Source organism: Telmatherina bonti, assembly GCF_933228915.1.
Source record: "Telmatherina bonti genome assembly, chromosome: 5".
Lineage (NCBI taxonomy): Eukaryota > Metazoa > Chordata > Actinopteri > Atheriniformes > Telmatherinidae > Telmatherina > Telmatherina bonti.
Window position 1 is genome coordinate 38,970,054 of NC_136623.1, and position 21,465 is coordinate 38,991,518.

Consider the following 21,465-nt stretch of genomic DNA (forward strand, 5'->3'; position numbering starts at 1 on the left):
TGACACCAGTCTGACACCGGTCTGATACCAGTCTGATACCAGTCTACCAGTCTGATACCAGTCTGACACCAGTCTGATACCAGTCTACCAGTCTGACACCAGTCTGACACCAGTCTGACACCAGTCTGACACCGGTCTGATACCAGTCTGACACCGGTCTGACACCGGTCTGACACCAGTCTGACACCGGTCTGACACCAGTCTGACACCAGTCTGACACCAGTCTGATACCAGTCTGATACCAGTCTGACACCAGTCTGACACCAGTCTGATACCAGTCTGACACCAGTCTGACACCGGTCTGATACCAGTCTGATACCAGTCTGACACCGGTCTGACACCAGTCTGACACCGGTCTGATACCAGTCTGACACCAGTCTGATACCGGTCTGACACCAGTCTGACACCAGTCTGACACCAGTCTGATACCGGTCTGATACCAGTCTGACACCAGTCTGATACCGGTCTGATACCAGTCTGACACCGGTCTGATACCCGTCTGACACCCGTCTGACACCAGTCTGACACCAGTCTGACACCAGTCTGATACCAGTCTGATACCAGTCTGACACCGGTCTGACACCAGTCTGACACCAGTCTGACACCAGTCTGACACCGGTCTGATACCAGTCTGATACCAGTCTGACACCGGTCTGACACCGGTCTGATACCGGTCTGATACCAGTCTGATACCAGTCTGACACCGGTCTGATACCAGTCTGATACCAGTCTGATACCGGTCTGACACCAGTATGATACCAGTCTGACACCAGTCTGATACCAGTCTGATACCAGTCTGACACCGGTCTGATACCAGTCTGACACCGGTCTGATACCGGTCTGACACCAGTCTGACACCAGTCTGATACCAGTCTGATACCAGTCTGACACCAGTCTGATACCAGTCTGACACCGGTCTGATACCAGTCTGACACCAGTCTGACACCGGTCTGACACCAGTCTGATACCGGTCTGATACCAGTCTGACACCGGTCTGACACCGGTCTGATACCAGTCTGATACCAGTCTGACACCGGTCTGATACCAGTCTACCAGTCTGATACCAGTCTGATACCAGTCTGACACCAGTCTGATACCAGTCTGACACCGGTCTGACACCGGTCTGATACCGGTCTGACACCGGTCTGATACCAGTCTGACACCGGTCTGATACCAGTCTGATACCAGTCTGATACCAGTCTGACACCAGTCTGACACCAGTCTGACACCAGTCTGACACCAGTCTGATACCAGTCTGACACCAGTCTGACACCAGTCTGACACCGGTCTGACACCGGTCTGATACCAGTCTGACACCGGTCTGATACCAGTCTGATACCGGTCTGATACCAGTCTGATATCGGTCTGACACCAGTCTGACACCAGTCTGACACCAGTCTGATACCAGTCTGATACCAGTCTGATAACCGGTCTGACACCAGTCTGATACCAGTCTGATACCGGTCTGATACCGGTCTGATACCGGTCTGACACCGGTCTGATACCAGTCTGATACCAGTCTGATACCAGTCTGATACCAGTCTGATACCAGTCTGACACCGGTCTGACACCGGTCTGACACCAGTCTGACACCAGTCTGATACCAGTCTGATACCAGTCTACCAGTCTGATACCAGTCTGACACCAGTCTGACACCGGTCTGATACCAGTCTGATACCAGTCTACCAGTCTGATACCAGTCTGACACCAGTCTGACACCGGTCTGATACCAGTCTGACACCGGTCTGATACCGGTCTGACACCGGTCTGATACCAGTCTGACACCAGTCTGACACCGGTCTGACACCGGTCTGATACCGGTCTGATACCAGTCTGACACCGGTCTGATACCAGTCTACCAGTCTGATACCAGTCTGACACCAGTCTGACACCGGTCTGATACCAGTCTGATACCAGTCTACCAGTCTGATACCAGTCTGACACCAGTCTGATACCAGTCTACCAGTCTGATACCAGTCTGACACCAGTCTGATGCCAGTCTGACACCAGTCTGACACCGGTCTGACACCGGTCTGATACCGGTCTGATACCAGTCTGACACCGGTCTGATACCAGTCTACCAGTCTGATACCAGTCTGACACCAGTCTGACACCGGTCTGATACCAGTCTGATACCAGTCTACCAGTCTGATACCAGTCTGACACCAGTCTGATACCAGTCTACCAGTCTGACACCAGTCTGACACCAGTCTGACACCGGTCTGACACCAGTCTGACACCAGTCTGACACCGGTCTGATACCAGTCTGATACCGGTCTGACACCAGTCTTACACCAGTCTGACACCGGTCTGATACCAGTCTGATACCAGTCTGACACCAGTCTGACACCAGTCTGATACCAGTCTGACACCGGTCTGATAACTGTCTGACACCAGTCTGACACCAGTCTGACACCGGTCTGATACCAGTCTGACACCAGTCTGATACCGGTCTGACACCAGTCTGACACCAGTCTGACACCAGTCTGATACCGGTCTGATACCGGTCTGACACCGGTCTGACACCGGTCTGACACCGGTCTGACACCAGTCTGACACCAGTCTGACACCGGTCTGACACCGGTCTGACACCAGTCTGACACCAGTCTGACACCGGTCTGATACCAGTCTGACACCGGTCTGACACCGGTCTGACACCGGTCTGACACCAGTCTGACACCGGTCTGACACCAGTCTGACACCGGTCTGACACCAGTCTGATACCAGTCTGACACCGGTCTGACACCAGTCTGACACCAGTCTGACACCAGTCTGATACCAGTCTGACACCGGTCTGATACCAGTCTGACACCGGTCTGACACCGGTCTGATACCAGTCTGACACCAGTCTGACACCAGTCTGATACCAGTCTGACACCAGTCTGACACCAGTCTGACACCAGTCTGACACCGGTCTGATACCGGTCTGATACCAGTCTGACACCGGTCTGATACCAGTCTGACACCCGTCTGACACCCGTCTGACACCAGTCTGACACCAGTCTGACACCAGTCTGACACCAGTCTGACACCGGTCTGACACCAGTCTGACACCAGTCTGACACCAGTCTGACACCGGTCTGATACCAGTCTGATACCAGTCTGACACCGGTCTGACACCGGTCTGATACCGGTCTGATACCGGTCTGATACCAGTCTGACACCGGTCTGATACCAGTCTGATACCGGTCTGATACCGGTCTGACACCAGTCTGATACCAGTCTGACACCAGTCTGATACCAGTCTGATACCAGTCTGACACCGGTCTGATACCAGTCTGACACCGGTCTGATACCGGTCTGACACCAGTCTGACACCAGTCTGACACCAGTCTGATACCAGTCTGACACCAGTCTGATACCGGTCTGACACCAGTCTGATACCGGTCTGATACCAGTCTGACACCGGTCTGACACCGGTCTGATACCAGTCTGATACCAGTCTGACACCGGTCTGATACCAGTCTGACACCGGTCTGACACCAGTCTGATACCGGTCTGACACCAGTCTGACACCAGTCTGACACCGGTCTGACACCGGTCTGACACCAGTCTGACACCTGTCTGACACCAGTCTGATACCAGTCTGATACCAGTCTGATACCAGTCTGACACCAGTCTGACACCGGTCTGACACCAGTCTGACACCAGTCTGACACCAGTCTGACACCAGTCTGACACCAGTCTGATACCAGTCTGACACCAGTCTGACACCAGTCTGACACCAGTCTGACACCAGTCTGATACCAGTCTGATACCAGTCTGACACCAGTCTGACACCAGTCTGACACCGGTCTGACACCGGTCTGACACCGGTCTGACACCAGTCTGATACCGGTCTGACACCAGTCTGACACCAGTCTGATACCAGTCTTACACCGGTCTGATACCAGTCTGACACCGGTCTGATACCAGTCTGACACCGGTCTGATACCGGTCTGACACCGGTCTGATACCAGTCTGACACCAGTCTGACACCAGTCTGATACCGGTCTGATACCGGTCTGACACCGGTCTTATACCAGTCTGACACCGGTCTGATACCAGTCTGACACCGGTCTGATACCGGTCTGACACCGGTCTGATACCAGTCTGACACCAGTCTGATACCGGTCTGATACCGGTCTGATACCGGTCTGATACCGGTCTGACACCGGTCTTATACCAGTCTGATACCAGTCTACCAGTCTGATACCAGTCTGACACCAGTCTGACACCGGTCTGATACCAGTCTGATACCAGTCTGATACCAGTCTGATACCGGTCTGATACCGGTCTGACACCAGTCTGATACCTGTCTGACACCAGTCTGACACCAGTCTGACACCAGTCTGACACCAGTCTGACACCAGTCTGATACCAGTCTGACACCAGTTTGACACCAGTCTGATACCAGTCTGATACCAGTCTGACACCGGTCTGATACCGGTCTGATACCGGTCTGACACCAGTCTGACACCAGTCTGACACCAGTCTGACACCAGTCTGATACCAGTCTGATACCAGTCTGATAACCGGTCTGACACCAGTCTGATACCAGTCTGATACCGGTCTGATACCGGTCTGATACCGGTCTGACACCGGTCTGATACCAGTCTGATACCAGTCTGATACCAGTCTGATACCAGTCTGATACCAGTCTGACACCGGTCTGACACCGGTCTGACACCAGTCTGACACCAGTCTGATACCAGTCTGATACCAGTCTACCAGTCTGATACCAGTCTGACACCAGTCTGACACCGGTCTGATACCAGTCTGATACCAGTCTACCAGTCTGATACCAGTCTGACACCAGTCTGACACCGGTCTGATACCAGTCTGACACCGGTCTGATACCAGTCTGACACCAGTCTGACACCGGTCTGACACCGGTCTGATACCGGTCTGATACCAGTCTGACACCGGTCTGATACCAGTCTACCAGTCTGATACCAGTCTGACACCAGTCTGACACCGGTCTGATACCAGTCTGATACCAGTCTACCAGTCTGATACCAGTCTGACACCAGTCTGATACCAGTCTACCAGTCTGATACCAGTCTGACACCAGTCTGATGCCAGTCTGACACCAGTCTGACACCGGTCTGACACCGGTCTGATACCGGTCTGATACCAGTCTGACACCGGTCTGATACCAGTCTACCAGTCTGATACCAGTCTGACACCAGTCTGACACCGGTCTGATACCAGTCTGACACCAGTCTGACACCGGTCTGATACCAGTCTGACACCAGTCTGACACCAGTCTGACACCGGTCTGATACCAGTCTGATACCGGTCTGACACCAGTCTGACACCAGTCTGACACCAGTCTGACACCAGTCTGACACCAGTCTGACACCGGTCTGATACCAGTCTGACACCAGTCTGACACCGGTCTGATACCAGTCTGATACCAGTCTGATACCAGTCTGATACCAGTCTGACACCGGTCTGATACCAGTCTGACACCAGTCTGACACCGGTCTGATACCAGTCTGACACCAGTCTGACACCAGTCTGACACCGGTCTGATACCAGTCTGACACCAGTCTGACACCAGTCTGACACCAGTCTGACACCAGTCTGATACCAGTCTGATACCAGTCTGATACCAGTCTGACACCGGTCTGATACCAGTCTGACACCAGTCTGACACCGGTCTGATACCAGTCTGATACCAGTCTGATACCAGTCTGACACCGGTCTGATACCAGTCTGACACCAGTCTGACACCGGTCTGATACCAGTCTGACACCAGTCTGACACCAGTCTGACACCGGTCTGATACCAGTCTGATATCGGTCTGATACCAGTCTGACACCAGTCTGACACCAGTCTGATACCAGTCTGACACCGGTCTGATACCAGTCTGATACTGGTCTGATACCAGTCTGATATCGGTCTGACACCAGTCTGATACCAGTCTGACACCAGTCTGACACCAGTCTGACACCAGTCTGATACCAGTCTGATACCAGTCTACCAGTCTGATACCAGTCTGACACCAGTCTGATACCAGTCTGATACCAGTCTGATACCGGTCTGACACTGGTCTGATACCAGTCTGATACCAGTCTACCAGTCTGATACCAGTCTGACACCGGTCTGACACCAGTCTGACACCAGTCTGACACCAGTCTGACACCAGTCTGATACCGGTCTGATACCGGTCTGACACCGGTCTGATACCAGTCTACCAGTCTGATACCAGTCTGATACCAGTCTGACACCAGTCTGATACCAGTCTGACACCGGTCTGACACCGGTCTGATACCGGTCTGACACCGGTCTGATACCAGTCTGACACCGGTCTGATACCAGTCTGATACCAGTCTGATACCAGTCTGACACCAGTCTGACACCAGTCTGATACCAGTCTGATACCAGTCTGACACCAGTCTGACACCAGTCTGATATCGGTCTGACACCGGTCTGACACCGGTCTGATACCAGTCTGACACCGGTCTGATACCAGTCTGATACCGGTCTGATACCAGTCTGATATCGGTCTGACACCAGTCTGACACCGGTCTGACACCAGTCTGATTCCAGTCTGATACCAGTCTGATAACCGGTCTGACACCAGTCTGATACCAGTCTGATACCGGTCTGATACCGGTCTGATACCGGTCTGACACCGGTCTGATACCAGTCTGATACCAGTCTGATACCAGTCTGATACCAGTCTGATACCAGTCTGACACCGGTCTGACACCGGTCTGACACCAGTCTGACACCAGTCTGATACCAGTCTGATACCAGTCTACCAGTCTGATACCAGTCTGACACCAGTCTGACACCGGTCTGATACCAGTCTGATACCAGTCTACCAGTCTGATACCAGTCTGACACCAGTCTGACACCGGTCTGATACCAGTCTGACACCGGTCTGATACCGGTCTGACACCGGTCTGATACCAGTCTGACACCAGTCTGACACCGGTCTGACACCGGTCTGATACCGGTCTGATACCAGTCTGACACCGGTCTGATACCAGTCTACCAGTCTGATACCAGTCTGACACCAGTCTGACACCGGTCTGATACCAGTCTGATACCAGTCTACCAGTCTGATACCAGTCTGACACCAGTCTGATACCAGTCTACCAGTCTGATACCAGTCTGACACCAGTCTGATGCCAGTCTGACACCAGTCTGACACCGGTCTGACACCGGTCTGATACCGGTCTGATACCAGTCTGACACCGGTCTGATACCAGTCTACCAGTCTGATACCAGTCTGACACCAGTCTGACACCGGTCTGATACCAGTCTGATACCAGTCTACCAGTCTGATACCAGTCTGACACCAGTCTGATACCAGTCTACCAGTCTGACACCAGTCTGACACCAGTCTGACACCAGTCTGACACCGGTCTGATACCAGTCTGACACCAGTCTGACACCGGTCTGATACCAGTCTGATACCGGTCTGACACCAGTCTGACACCAGTCTGACACCGGTCTGATACCAGTCTGATACCAGTCTGACACCAGTCTGACACCAGTCTGATACCAGTCTGACACCGGTCTGATAACTGTCTGACACCAGTCTGACACCAGTCTGACACCGGTCTGATACCAGTCTGACACCAGTCTGATACCGGTCTGACACCAGTCTGACACCAGTCTGACACCAGTCTGACACCGGTCTGATACCGGTCTGACACCAGTCTGACACCGGTCTGACACCGGTCTGACACCGGTCTGACACCGGTCTGACACCAGTCTGACACCAGTCTGACACCAGTCTGACACCGGTCTGACACCGGTCTGACACCAGTCTGACACCAGTCTGACACCGGTCTGATACCAGTCTGACACCGGTCTGACACCGGTCTGACACCGGTCTGACACCAGTCTGACACCGGTCTGACACCAGTCTGACACCGGTCTGACACCAGTCTGATACCAGTCTGACACCGGTCTGACACCAGTCTGACACCAGTCTGACACCAGTCTGATACCAGTCTGACACCGGTCTGATACCAGTCTGACACCAGTCTGACACCGGTCTGATACCAGTCTGACACCAGTCTGACACCAGTCTGATACCAGTCTGACACCAGTCTGACACCAGTCTGACACCAGTCTGACACCGGTCTGATACCGGTCTGATACCAGTCTGACACCGGTCTGATACCAGTCTGACACCCGTCTGACACCCGTCTGACACCAGTCTGACACCAGTCTGACACCAGTCTGACACCAGTCTGACACCGGTCTGACACCAGTCTGACACCAGTCTGACACCAGTCTGACACCGGTCTGATACCAGTCTGATACCAGTCTGACACCGGTCTGACACCAGTCTGACACCGGTCTGATACCGGTCTGATACCAGTCTGATACCAGTCTGACACCGGTCTGATACCAGTCTGATACCAGTCTGACACCGGTCTGATACCAGTCTGATACCAGTCTGACACCGGTCTGATACCAGTCTGATACCAGTCTGATACCGGTCTGACACCAGTCTGACACCAGTCTGACACCGGTCTGATACCAGTCTGATACCAGTCTGACACCGGTCTGACACCAGTCTGACACCGGTCTGACACCGGTCTGATACCGGTCTGATACCAGTCTGACACCAGTCTGACACCAGTCTGACACCGGTCTGATACCGGTCTGATACCAGTCTGACACCGGTCTGATACCAGTCTGATACCGGTCTGATACCGGTCTGACACCAGTCTGATACCAGTCTGACACCAGTCTGATACCAGTCTGATACCAGTCTGACACCGGTCTGATACCAGTCTGACACCGGTCTGACACCGGTCTGACACCAGTCTGACACCAGTCTGACACCAGTCTGATACCAGTCTGACACCAGTCTGATACCGGTCTGACACCAGTCTGATACCGGTCTGATACCAGTCTGACACCGGTCTGACACCGGTCTGATACCAGTCTGATACCAGTCTGACACCGGTCTGATACCAGTCTGATACCAGTCTGACACCGGTCTGACACCAGTCTGATACCGGTCTGACACCAGTCTGACACCAGTCTGACACCGGTCTGACACCGGTCTGACACCAGTCTGACACCTGTCTGACACCAGTCTGATACCAGTCTGATACCAGTCTGATACCAGTCTGACACCAGTCTGACACCAGTCTGACACCAGTCTGACACCAGTCTGACACCAGTCTGACACCAGTCTGACACCAGTCTGACACCAGTCTGATACCAGTCTGACACCAGTCTGACACCAGTCTGACACCAGTCTGACACCAGTCTGATACCAGTCTGATACCAGTCTGACACCAGTCTGACACCAGTCTGACACCGGTCTGACACCGGTCTGACACCGGTCTGACACCAGTCTGATACCGGTCTGACACCAGTCTGACACCAGTCTGATACCAGTCTTACACCGGTCTGATACCAGTCTGACACCGGTCTGATACCAGTCTGACACCGGTCTGATACCGGTCTGACACCGGTCTGATACCAGTCTGACACCAGTCTGACACCAGTCTGATACCGGTCTGATACCGGTCTGACACCGGTCTTATACCAGTCTGACACCGGTCTGATACCAGTCTGACACCGGTCTGATACCGGTCTGACACCGGTCTGATACCAGTCTGACACCAGTCTGATACCGGTCTGATACCGGTCTGATACCGGTCTGACACCGGTCTTATACCAGTCTGATACCAGTCTACCAGTCTGATACCAGTCTGACACCAGTCTGACACCGGTCTGATACCAGTCTGATACCAGTCTGATACCAGTCTGATACCGGTCTGATACCGGTCTGACACCAGTCTGATACCTGTCTGACACCTGTCTGACACCAGTCTGACACCAGTCTGACACCAGTCTGACACCAGTCTGATACCAGTCTGACACCAGTTTGACACCAGTCTGATACCAGTCTGACACCAGTCTGATACCAGTCTGACACCGGTCTGACACCGGTCTGATACCGGTCTGATACCGGTCTGACACCAGTCTGACACCAGTCTGACACCAGTCTGACACCAGTCTGATACCAGTCTGATACCAGTCTGATACCGGTCTGACACCAGTCTGACACCGGTCTGACACCAGTCTGATACCAGTCTGATACCAGTCTGACACCAGTCTGACACCAGTCTGATGCCAGTCTGATACCAGTCTGATACCAGTCTGACACCAGTCTGACACCAGTCTGACACCAGTCTGATACCAGTCTGATACCAGTCTGACACCAGTCTGACACCAGTCTGATACCAGTCTGATACCAGTCTGATACTAGTCTGACACCATTCTGACACCAGTCTGACACCAGTCTGACACCAGTCTGATACCAGTCTGACACCAGTCTGATACCGGTCTGACACCAGTCTGATACCGGTCTGACACCGGTCTGATACCAGTCTGATACCGGTCTGATACCAGTCTAATACCAGTCTGACACCAGTCTGACACCAGTCTGATACCAGTCTGACACCAGTCTGACACCAGTCTGATACCGGTCTGACACCGGTCTGATACCAGTCTGATACCGGTCTGATACCAGTCTAATACCAGTCTGACACCAGTCTGACACCAGTCTGACACCAGTCTGACACCAGTCTGACACCAGTCTGACACCAGTCTGATACCAGTCTGATACCAGTCTGACACCAGTCTGATACCGGTCTGACACCGGTCTGACACCGGTCTGACACCGGTCTGACACCATTCTGACACCATTCTGACACCAGTCTGACACCAGTCTGACACCGGTCTGATACCAGTCTGATACCAGTCTGATACCAGTCTGACACCAGTCTGATACCAGTCTGACACCAGTCTGATACCAGTCTGACACCATTGTGACACCAGTCTGACACCAGTCTGACACCGGTCTGATACCAGTCTGATACCGGTCTGATACCAGTCTGACACCGGTCTGATACCAGTCTGACACCATTCTGACACCCGTCTGACACCAGTCTGACACCAGTCTGACACCAGTCTGATACCAGTCTGACACCGGTCTGATACCAGTCTGATACCAGTCTGACACCAGTCTGACACCATTGTGACACCAGTCTGACACCAGTCTGATACCAGTCTGACACCGGTCTGATACCAGTCTGATACCAGTCTGATACCAGTCTGATACCAGTCTGACACCAGTCTGACACCAGTCTGATACCAGTCTGATACCAGTCTGACACCAGTCTGACACCAGTCTGACACCAGTCTGATATCGGTCTGACACCGGTCTGACACCGGTCTGATACCAGTCTGACACCGGTCTGATACCAGTCTGATACCGGTCTGATACCAGTCTGATATCGGTCTGACACCAGTCTGACACCAGTCTGACACCAGTCTGATACCAGTCTGATACCAGTCTGATAACCGGTCTGACACCAGTCTGATACCAGTCTGATACCGGTCTGATACCGGTCTGATACCGGTCTGACACCGGTCTGATACCAGTCTGATACCAGTCTGATACCAGTCTGACACCGGTCTGACACCGGTCTGACACCGGTCTGACACCAGTCTGACACCAGTCTGACACCAGTCTGATACCAGTCTGATACCAGTCTACCAGTCTGATACCAGTCTGACACCAGTCTGACACCGGTCTGATACCAGTCTGATACCAGTCTACCAGTCTGATACCAGTCTGACACCAGTCTGACACCGGTCTGACACCGGTCTGACACCGGTCTGATACCAGTCTGACACCGGTCTGATACCAGTCTACCAGTCTGATACCAGTCTGACACCAGTCTGACACCGGTCTGATACCAGTCTGATACCAGTCTACCAGTCTGATACCAGTCTGACACCAGTCTGATACCAGTCTACCAGTCTGATACCAGTCTGACACCAGTCTGATGCCAGTCTGACACCAGTCTGACACCGGTCTGACACCGGTCTGATACCGGTCTGATACCAGTCTGACACCGGTCTGATACCAGTCTACCAGTCTGATACCAGTCTGACACCAGTCTGACACCGGTCTGATACCAGTCTGATACCAGTCTACCAGTCTGATACCAGTCTGACACCAGTCTGATACCAGTCTACCAGTCTGACACCAGTCTGACACCAGTCTGACACCAGTCTGACACCGGTCTGATACCAGTCTGACACCGGTCTGACACCGGTCTGACACCAGTCTGACACCGGTCTGACACCAGTCTGACACCAGTCTGACACCAGTCTGATACCAGTCTGATACCAGTCTGACACCAGTCTGACACCAGTCTGATACCAGTCTGACACCAGTCTGACACCGGTCTGATACCAGTCTGATACCAGTCTGACACCGGTCTGACACCAGTCTGACACCGGTCTGATACCAGTCTGACACCAGTCTGATACCGGTCTGACACCAGTCTGACACCAGTCTGACACCAGTCTGATACCGGTCTGATACCAGTCTGACACCAGTCTGATACCGGTCTGATACCAGTCTGACACCGGTCTGATACCCGTCTGACACCCGTCTGACACCAGTCTGACACCAGTCTGACACCAGTCTGATACCAGTCTGATACCAGTCTGACACCGGTCTGACACCAGTCTGACACCAGTCTGACACCAGTCTGACACCGGTCTGATACCAGTCTGATACCAGTCTGACACCGGTCTGACACCGGTCTGATACCGGTCTGATACCAGTCTGATACCAGTCTGACACCGGTCTGATACCAGTCTGATACCAGTCTGATACCGGTCTGACACCAGTATGATACCAGTCTGACACCAGTCTGATACCAGTCTGACACCGGTCTGATACCAGTCTGACACCGGTCTGATACCGGTCTGACACCAGTCTGACACCAGTCTGATACCAGTCTGATACCAGTCTGACACCAGTCTGATACCGGTCTGACACCAGTCTGATACCGGTCTGATACCAGTCTGACACCGGTCTGACACCGGTCTGATACCAGTCTGATACCAGTCTGACACCGGTCTGATACCAGTCTGATACCGGTCTGACACCGGTCTGACACCAGTCTGATACCGGTCTGACACCAGTCTGACACCAGTCTGACACCGGTCTGACACCGGTCTGACACCTGTCTGACACCAGTCTGACACCAGTCTGATACCAGTCTGATACCAGTCTGATACCAGTCTGACACCAGTCTGACACCGGTCTGACACCAGTCTGACACCAGTCTGACACCAGTCTGACACCAGTCTGATACCAGTCTGATACCAGTCTGACACCAGTCTGACACCAGTCTGACACCAGTCTGACACCAGTCTGATACCAGTCTGATACCAGTCTGACACCAGTCTGACACCAGTCTGACACCGGTCTGACACCGGTCTGACACCGGTCTGATACCGGTCTGACACCAGTCTGACACCAGTCTGATACCAGTCTGACACCGGTCTGATACCGGTCTGACACCGGTCTGATACCAGTCTGACACCGGTCTGATACCGGTCTGACACCGGTCTGATACCAGTCTGACACCAGTCTGACACCAGTCTGATACCGGTCTGATACCGGTCTGACACCGGTCTTATACCAGTCTGACACCGGTCTGATACCGGTCTGACACCGGTCTGATACCGGTCTGACACCGGTCTGATACCAGTCTGACACCAGTCTGATACCGGTCTGATACCGGTCTGATACCGGTCTGATACCGGTCTGACACCGGTCTTATACCAGTCTGATACCAGTCTACCAGTCTGATACCAGTCTGACACCAGTCTGACACCGGTCTGATACCAGTCTGATACCAGTCTGATACCAGTCTGATACCGGTCTGATACCGGTCTGACACCAGTCTGATACCTGTCTGACACCAGTCTGACACCAGTCTGACACCAGTCTGACACCAGTCTGATACCAGTCTGACACCAGTTTGACACCAGTCTGATACCAGTCTGACACCAGTCTGATACCAGTCTGACACCGGTCTGACACCGGTCTGATACCGGTCTGATACCGGTCTGACACCAGTCTGACACCAGTCTGACACCAGTCTGACACCAGTCTGATACCAGTCTGATACCAGTCTGATACCGGTCTGACACCAGTCTGACACCGGTCTGACACCAGTCTGATACCAGTCTGATACCAGTCTGACACCAGTCTGACACCAGTCTGATGCCAGTCTGATACCAGTCTGATACCAGTCTGACACCAGTCTGACACCAGTCTGACACCAGTCTGATACCAGTCTGATACCAGTCTGATACCAGTCTGACACCATTCTGACACCAGTCTGACACCAGTCTGACACCAGTCTGATACCAGTCTGACACCAGTCTGATACCGGTCTGACACCAGTCTGATACCGGTCTGACACCGGTCTGATACCAGTCTGATACCGGTCTGATACCAGTCTAATACCAGTCTGACACCAGTCTGACACCAGTCTGATACCAGTCTGACACCAGTCTGACACCAGTCTGATACCGGTCTGACACCGGTCTGATACCAGTCTGATACCGGTCTGATACCAGTCTAATACCAGTCTGACACCAGTCTGACACCAGTCTGATACCAGTCTGACACCAGTCTGACACCTGTCTGATACCAGTCTGACACCAGTCTGACACCAGTCTGACACCAGTCTGATACCAGTCTGATACCAGTCTGACACCAGTCTGACACCAGTCTGATACCAGTCTGACACCGGTCTGACACCAGTCTGATACCAGTCTGACACCATTCTGACACCAGTCTGACACCAGTCTGACACCAGTCTGATACCAGTCTGACACCGGTCTGATACCAGTCTGATACCAGTCTGATACTAGTCTGACACCAGTCTGATACCAGTCTGACACCAGTCTGATACCAGTCTGACACCATTGTGACACCAGTCTGACACCAGTCTGACACCGGTCTGATACCAGTCTGATACCGGTCTGATACCAGTCTGACACCAGTCTGATACCAGTCTGACACCATTCTGACACCCGTCTGACACCAGTCTGACACCAGTCTGACACCAGTCTGATACCAGTCTGACACCGGTCTGATACCAGTCTGATACCAGTCTGACACCAGTCTGACACCATTGTGACACCAGTCTGACACCAGTCTGATACCAGTCTGATACCGGTCTGATACCGGTCTGATACCAGTCTGACACCAGTCTGATACCAGTCTGACACCAGTCTGACACCAGTCTGACACCAGTCTGACACCATTGTGACACCATTGTGACACCAGTCTGATACCAGTCTGATACCGGTCTGATACCGGTCTGACACCAGTCTGACACCAGTCTGACACCAGTCTGACACCAGTCTGATACCAGTCTGACACCAGTCTGACACCAGTCTGATACCAGTCTGATACCGGTCTGACACCGGTCTGATACCAGTCTGACACCGGTCTGACACCGGTCTGATACCAGTCTGATACCAGTCTGACACCAGTCTGACACCAGTCTGATACCAGTCTGACACCAGTCTGATACCCGTCTGACACCGGTCTGATACCGGTCTGATACCAGTCTGATACCAGTCTGACACCAGTCTGATACCAGTCTGATACCGGTCTGACACCGGTCTGATACCAGTCTGATACCAGTCTGACACCAGTCTGACACCAGTCTGATACCAGTCTGATACCAGTCTGACACCGGTCTGACACCGGTCTGATACCGGTCTGACACCAGTCTGATACCGGTCTGACACCGGTCTGATACCGGTCTGACACCGGTCTGATACCGGTCTGATACCGGTCTGATACCGGTCTGACACCGGTCTGATACCGGTCTGATACCGGTCTGATACCAGTCTGATACCAGTCTGATACCAGTCTGATACCGGTCTGACACCAGTCTGATACCAGTCTGATACCAGTCTGATACCAGTCTGACACCGGTCTGATACCAGTCTGACACCAGTCTGATACCGGTCTGACACCAGTCTGATACCGGTCTGACACCAGTCTGACACCGGTCTGACACCAGTCTGATACCGGTCTGATACCAGTCTGATACCAGTCTGACACCAGTCTGATACCAGTCTGATACCGGTCTGACACCAGTCTGATACCAGTCTGATACCGGTCTGACACCAGTCTGATACCAGTCTGACACCGGTCTGATACCAGTCTGATACCAGTCTGACACCGGTCTGATACCAGTCTGATACCAGTCTGACACCAGTCTGACACCAGTCTGATACCAGTCTGATACCAGTCTGACACCGGTCTGATACCAGTCTGATACCAGTCTGACACCGGTCTGATACCAGTCTGATACCAGTCTGATACCGGTCTGACACCAGTCTGATACCGGTCTGATACCAGTCTGATACCAGTCTGACACCAGTCTGATACCGGTCTGACACCGGTCTGATACCAGTCTGGGGAGTCCAGAGTTTGTCTACATAACACGCTCCGTAGTCATGTCAGATGGAGAAACAACATGAACCTGGGATCTTCTGGGACTTCCTTGTCCTCTAATCACCTGACAGGTTGGGAAATATGTCTCTTCAGGGAAACACCTGCGTGGAATTTCCATTTTGCTGAAGAGAAATGCTTCCTGACAGGAAGGTGGTCCCACATGGGGCCAGAAGATGAGAACTGGGTAAAAGTGCCTGATGGGAAGCAGGACTGATGCTGGAGGATCTGCCAGCATGAAGAAGACCTGCACAGACAGGAACTAAACTTCTTTTCTTCTCTCTACAGCCTTCAAGAAGGAAGACGGCGGCATCGACGAGGTAGGTTGATGCCCGGCTCCTGCTCTTGGAGGTCTCATCGGGCAGCAGTGCTTTCTGTTTCTGTGGATGCTGGAGGTGGGGTGATGTGGCGTCTCAGAGACGTCCCTCAGGGTCAGACGCCATCACAGCCCTGCAGTCAACAGGTTTTCATCTGAAAGCGTCTTTGTTGTGCTGCAGCCGTCGTGTTTCCTTCCAGCGTCTGAGTGAAGGATGCACTGAGAGGAAATGTTTAGCGCAGCGGCTTCTGCTCAGCGTCTCTTTGCTTCATCCTGAATGGAGGCCGATGCCAACAGCAGGTCTTCCATCGCGAGCGGTTTCTGACCTTCAGTTCGCCAGGATGCTGTGCTGCTTCTCTCGTCATGTCACGCTCAGCGTGTGACGTTGCTGCATCTGCTGCAGATGTGTTCTCGCCTCTGGACCTCCTCCAGCTGTCTGCGGCGGCTTCATGAAGAAGTGATGACAGGGTGCACGTCGGGGGTGCAGCAGCATCCCAAGCAGACAGTTTCGCTTTTGTTCAGTCTTTTATAGACTCTCTCTTTGTGACAGATGTGAAGACTGAAATCCGTTTTAACCCTTAAACCTCCATCAGATCTCCCCGAGGTCCCTGCTGCCATCTCCTGCATCGTTAGCTCACTTTTCTTACCGCGTTCCAGGTATTTATATGCAGTCCAGGACGTTTACAGTGCAGACACAAACTGTAGTATTTATCCATGATAACACCATTTTTTATCACATCTTCATCACCATCACTACCATGTTGCTAAGAGACCTCTATTTTCACCTGGACATGATGATGAAGACACTTCCTGTCAGACTTTCCACCAATCAGAGAGCTTAAACTGACGGTAACGTCCAATCAGGAGCAGCCAAAGATCAACAAGTGATGAGAAAAGCAGGAAAATAATGATCCTCTATGACTGGAATAAAGCCAGGAAGACGTTTGGGATGCAGCTGAGGTGGAGGTGCTGCAGTGAGGATAGCAGGTAGATAGTAGCAGGAAGACGTGTGGAAACATGGAAACTGTGTGTGTGTGTGTGTGGAGCCGGTTGTGTTTCTGAAGTCAGATTTATTTGGAAAGGAAGATTTTGCTTTAGACTTCTGCACCAGACTTCTGAACGTCGCTGCTGTGGGAATCAACTCGGACCATTTGCTATAAATGGAGCTCAGTGCTGAAGAAGAATGTGGAGAATCTGCTCTGGGAAAAAGTCCTTCCTGTCCCTCGACACGGCGGAGTGTGTATGTGTGTGTGTGTGTGTGTGTGAGCTCATAATGAGAGGAGGATCTGAGGTTTAAAAGTGTTTAATGTTTACAGATGACTTGTGGTTCCTGTTGTATGAATGAAAACTTCCCTTCTGTCGATCTGAAGAATGAATTTGGCACCCTGGACCATCCCAGTCCGGGTCACATGGCTCTGTGTGTGAGGAACACTGAGGAAGGCTGGAACTCCGAGTTTTAATGTTTGTTTGAACAGAAACATCTGGAATGTTGTTACAACTGACTTCTTTGGCCCCAGAATGTGAGAACTAGTTATTTCTTTTCCTCCTGTTGGGCTCAGCTGTGGGTCGGCAGTTAGAACCCCCGTCTGCAGATCTGCACACACAGAACGCTGCCTTCTGGGACTACAGACATGGAGGACTGATTTGGCCCGGTGTGTGTGTTGGGGCGTCTTTCACAAGGTGTTGGTAAGCGCTTAGAGTGTGTATTCTGAGGACCTTTTGACACACAAACCGACCAAACTGACTTTCTATAAACTGAAACTGCATCTTTTGCTTTTTGCATCTTTGCTGGTGAACATTCAGATTCAGAAAGGTGTCTGGCAGCTGAAGAGTTAATGTCTTCATCATTTCAGTGATTGTGTCGATTTCATCATCACATTATACTTAGTCAGATACTGGCTGTCGAGCAGAGACTGCTGAGAGGAGGGTCTGTTTCCTGATGAACTGATGAAGATGAATGTTCTTCATGTTAATAAACAAAACTTTCACAGCCTGCAGCTCTAACTGGTCTCACACCAGTCTGACCAGCACAGGAAGGCCCAACTATCTGGTTTCTGGCTTGTGTTGTTCTCACTCTCACCTGTACGCCGCGTAAGTAAGTTGAGTAGGGCAGAGTAGGGTAGGGTAGGGTAGAGTAGAGTACAGTAGAGTAGAGTAGAGTAGGGCAGAGGAGGGTAGGGTAGAGTAGAGTAGGGTAGAGTAGAGTAGAGTAGAGTAGGGTAGAGTAGGGTAGGGTAGAGTAGAGTAGAGTAGAGTAGGGTAGGGTAGGGTAGGGTAGAGTAGAGTAGAGTAGAGTAGGGTAGGGTAGGGTAGAGTAGAGTAGAGTAGAGTAGAGTAGGGTAGAGTAGAGTAGAGTAGGGTAGGGTAGAGTAGAGTAGGGTAGGGTAGGGTAGGGTAGAGTAGAGTAGAGTAGGGTAGGGTAGAGTAGAGTAGAGTAGGGTAGGTTAGAGTAGGGTAGGGTAGAGTAGAGTAGAGTAGGGTAGGGTAGGGTAGAGTAGAGTAGGGTAGAGTAGAGTAGAGTAGAGTAGGGTAGGGTAGAGTAGGGTAGGGTAGAGTAGAGTAGGGTAGAGTAGAGTAGGGTAGAGTAGGGTAGAGTAGAGTAGAGTAGGGTAGGGTAGAGTAGAGTAGGGTAGGGTAGGGTAGAGTAGAGTAGGGTAGGGTAGAGTAGAGTAGGGTAGAGTAGGGTAGAGTAGAGTAGAGTAGGGTAGGGTAGGGTAGAGTAGAGTAGAGTAGGGTAGGGTAGGGTAGAGTAGAGTAGAGTAGGGTAGGGTAGAGTAGGGTAGGGTAGGGTAGAGTAGGGTAGAGTAGAGTAGAGTAGGGTAGGGTAGGGTAGAGTAGGGTAGAGTAGGGTAGAGTAGAGTAGAGTAGGGTAGGGTAGAGTAGAGTAGAGTAGATTAGGGTAGAGTAGAGTAGGGTAGGGTAGGGTAGGGTAGAGTAGAGTAGAGTAGAGTAGAGTAGGGTAGAGTAGAGTAGGGTAGAGTAGAGTAGAGTAGGGTAGAGTAGAGTAGGGTAGAGTAGAGTAGAGTAGAGTAGAGTAGGGTAGGGTAGGGTAGAGTAGAGTAGAGTAGGGTAGGGTAGGGTAGAGTAGGGTAGGGTAGGGTAGAGTAGGGTAGGGTAGGGTAGGGTAGAGTAGAGTAGGGTAGGGTAGGGTAGGGTAGAGTAGGGTAGGGTAGGGTAGGGTAGGGTAGAGTAGAGTAGGGTAGGGTAGGGTAGGGTAGGGTAGAGTAGGGTAGGGTAGGGTAGAGTAGAGTAGAGTTTCTCAGGATGAAGGTTTGAAACAGGAAGAGTGTTAACCTGCAGCATGGAGCACGTTGTTCTGCTGATAATTTTCGTCCCACATGGCTGCTAACAGCAGGCCTTGTTACCATTCCATCTGCTTCATCAGACCTCGAGTTGCTTCCTGCAGGGGTCAGAGGTCGCCCAGCGTTGTGGGGTCAGAGGTCGCCCAGCGTTGCGGGGTCAGAGGTCGCCCAGCGTTGCGGGGTCAGAGGTCGCCCAGCGTTGCGGGGTCAGAGGTCGCCCAGCGTTGTGGGGTCAGAGGTCGCCCAGCGTTGCGGGGTCAGAGGTCGCCCAGCATTGTGGGGCCAGAGGTCGCCCAGCGTTGTGGGGTCAGAGGTCGCCCAGCATTGTGGGGTCAGAGGTCGCCCAGCGTTGTGGGGTCAGAGGTCGCCCAGCGTTGCGGGGTCAGAGGTCGCCCAGCGTTGCGGGGTCAGAGGTCGCCCAGCGTTGCGGGGTCAGAGGTCGCCCAGCGTGGCGGCGGTGGACCAGATGAGGTAGCAGCTTTGTGATTAGAAATGAAAGGCAGGCTGTCATGTTGACGCGTCAGTGATGAAGCGTTAGAAAGAATCCACGTCATTCATCACATTCTGTTTGTTCTGCATCCATGACAGCGCCTCCTGTAGATCTGGAGTGGTACTGCTGCAGAGCGCGTTTTTAAAATGATTATTTATTGACCTTAATTTAAAAGTTGCTCTGAGATTTTCATCTCTTCTGCAGGGGAGTGGTGAGCCAAGAAAAGCAGCAAATAGTTGCAGATACAACATTCACCACAAATGAAACATACGATAAATCGGTTCTCCTTCAGAAGCAACAACAACGCCAACAAGACAGACGGACAGTCTGACTTTTAAAGCAGCTGGCAGGACGAACTGAGTCAGCTTTACGTTTTCCATGAGGCTGGGTAGAATAAATAAAACTTTTTTACTAAATCCTGTCTTCATGTGTGGAAAATCCAGCATAATGGAGCTGCGTGATAGCAGAGTCTGGGACTTTACAGACAACCGCTCATCAAGCATGAACCCAACAGATAAATAAAATTAAACTCATTTAATGGGCTTCCTCTCGGTTGGAATCTCAGGCAGAAAGACCATCTGTACGTGATAAAATATTAGTTTTCTCTGCATCGGGAGCAACTTCAGACCATGAAGCTTTTCCTGAACGATGTTGAAGGCGTGTTGTCGTCTCCATCGACTGGCGCGGGAGCAGAGCTGTACAGTACCGACGGAATACCTCCACACTGCCAGATGGTGAAGAGAACCTTGGATGGAACCCTGTGGAACGTCAGGACATACAGGCAGCTTATCAGAAGTTAAACCATTGGGTGAGATACTTACATCAAACATCCTCAGTAGAGAAATACATTTCTGATTTGAATCACCAGCGATCAGTAAATGATGGAAGGTCACATTGGATTCCAGATCAGGGATCCTCAATCCAGGCCCTCAAGGGCCTGCAGGTTCTCCAAGTGTTCCTGCTGGACTCAGACTCAAGACAAGCTCTGCACGTCTGCTAAACACACATTGATCTGAATCAGGTGTGTTTCAGC

The 21,465-nt window shown here is 52.1% G+C and overlaps 1 protein-coding gene across 1 annotated transcript in view; it reads left to right on the forward strand.

The window, feature by feature from the left end:
- cdk14 (cyclin dependent kinase 14) overlaps positions 1 to 21,465 on the forward strand; it is a 269,156-nt gene that overhangs the window by 29,931 nt on the left and 217,760 nt on the right. The window contains exon 2 of the mRNA XM_079240348.1: positions 16,613 to 16,644. Coding sequence (XP_079096474.1) covers positions 16,613 to 16,644 — 32 coding nt within the window. The remainder of the gene's footprint in view (positions 1 to 16,612; positions 16,645 to 21,465) is intronic.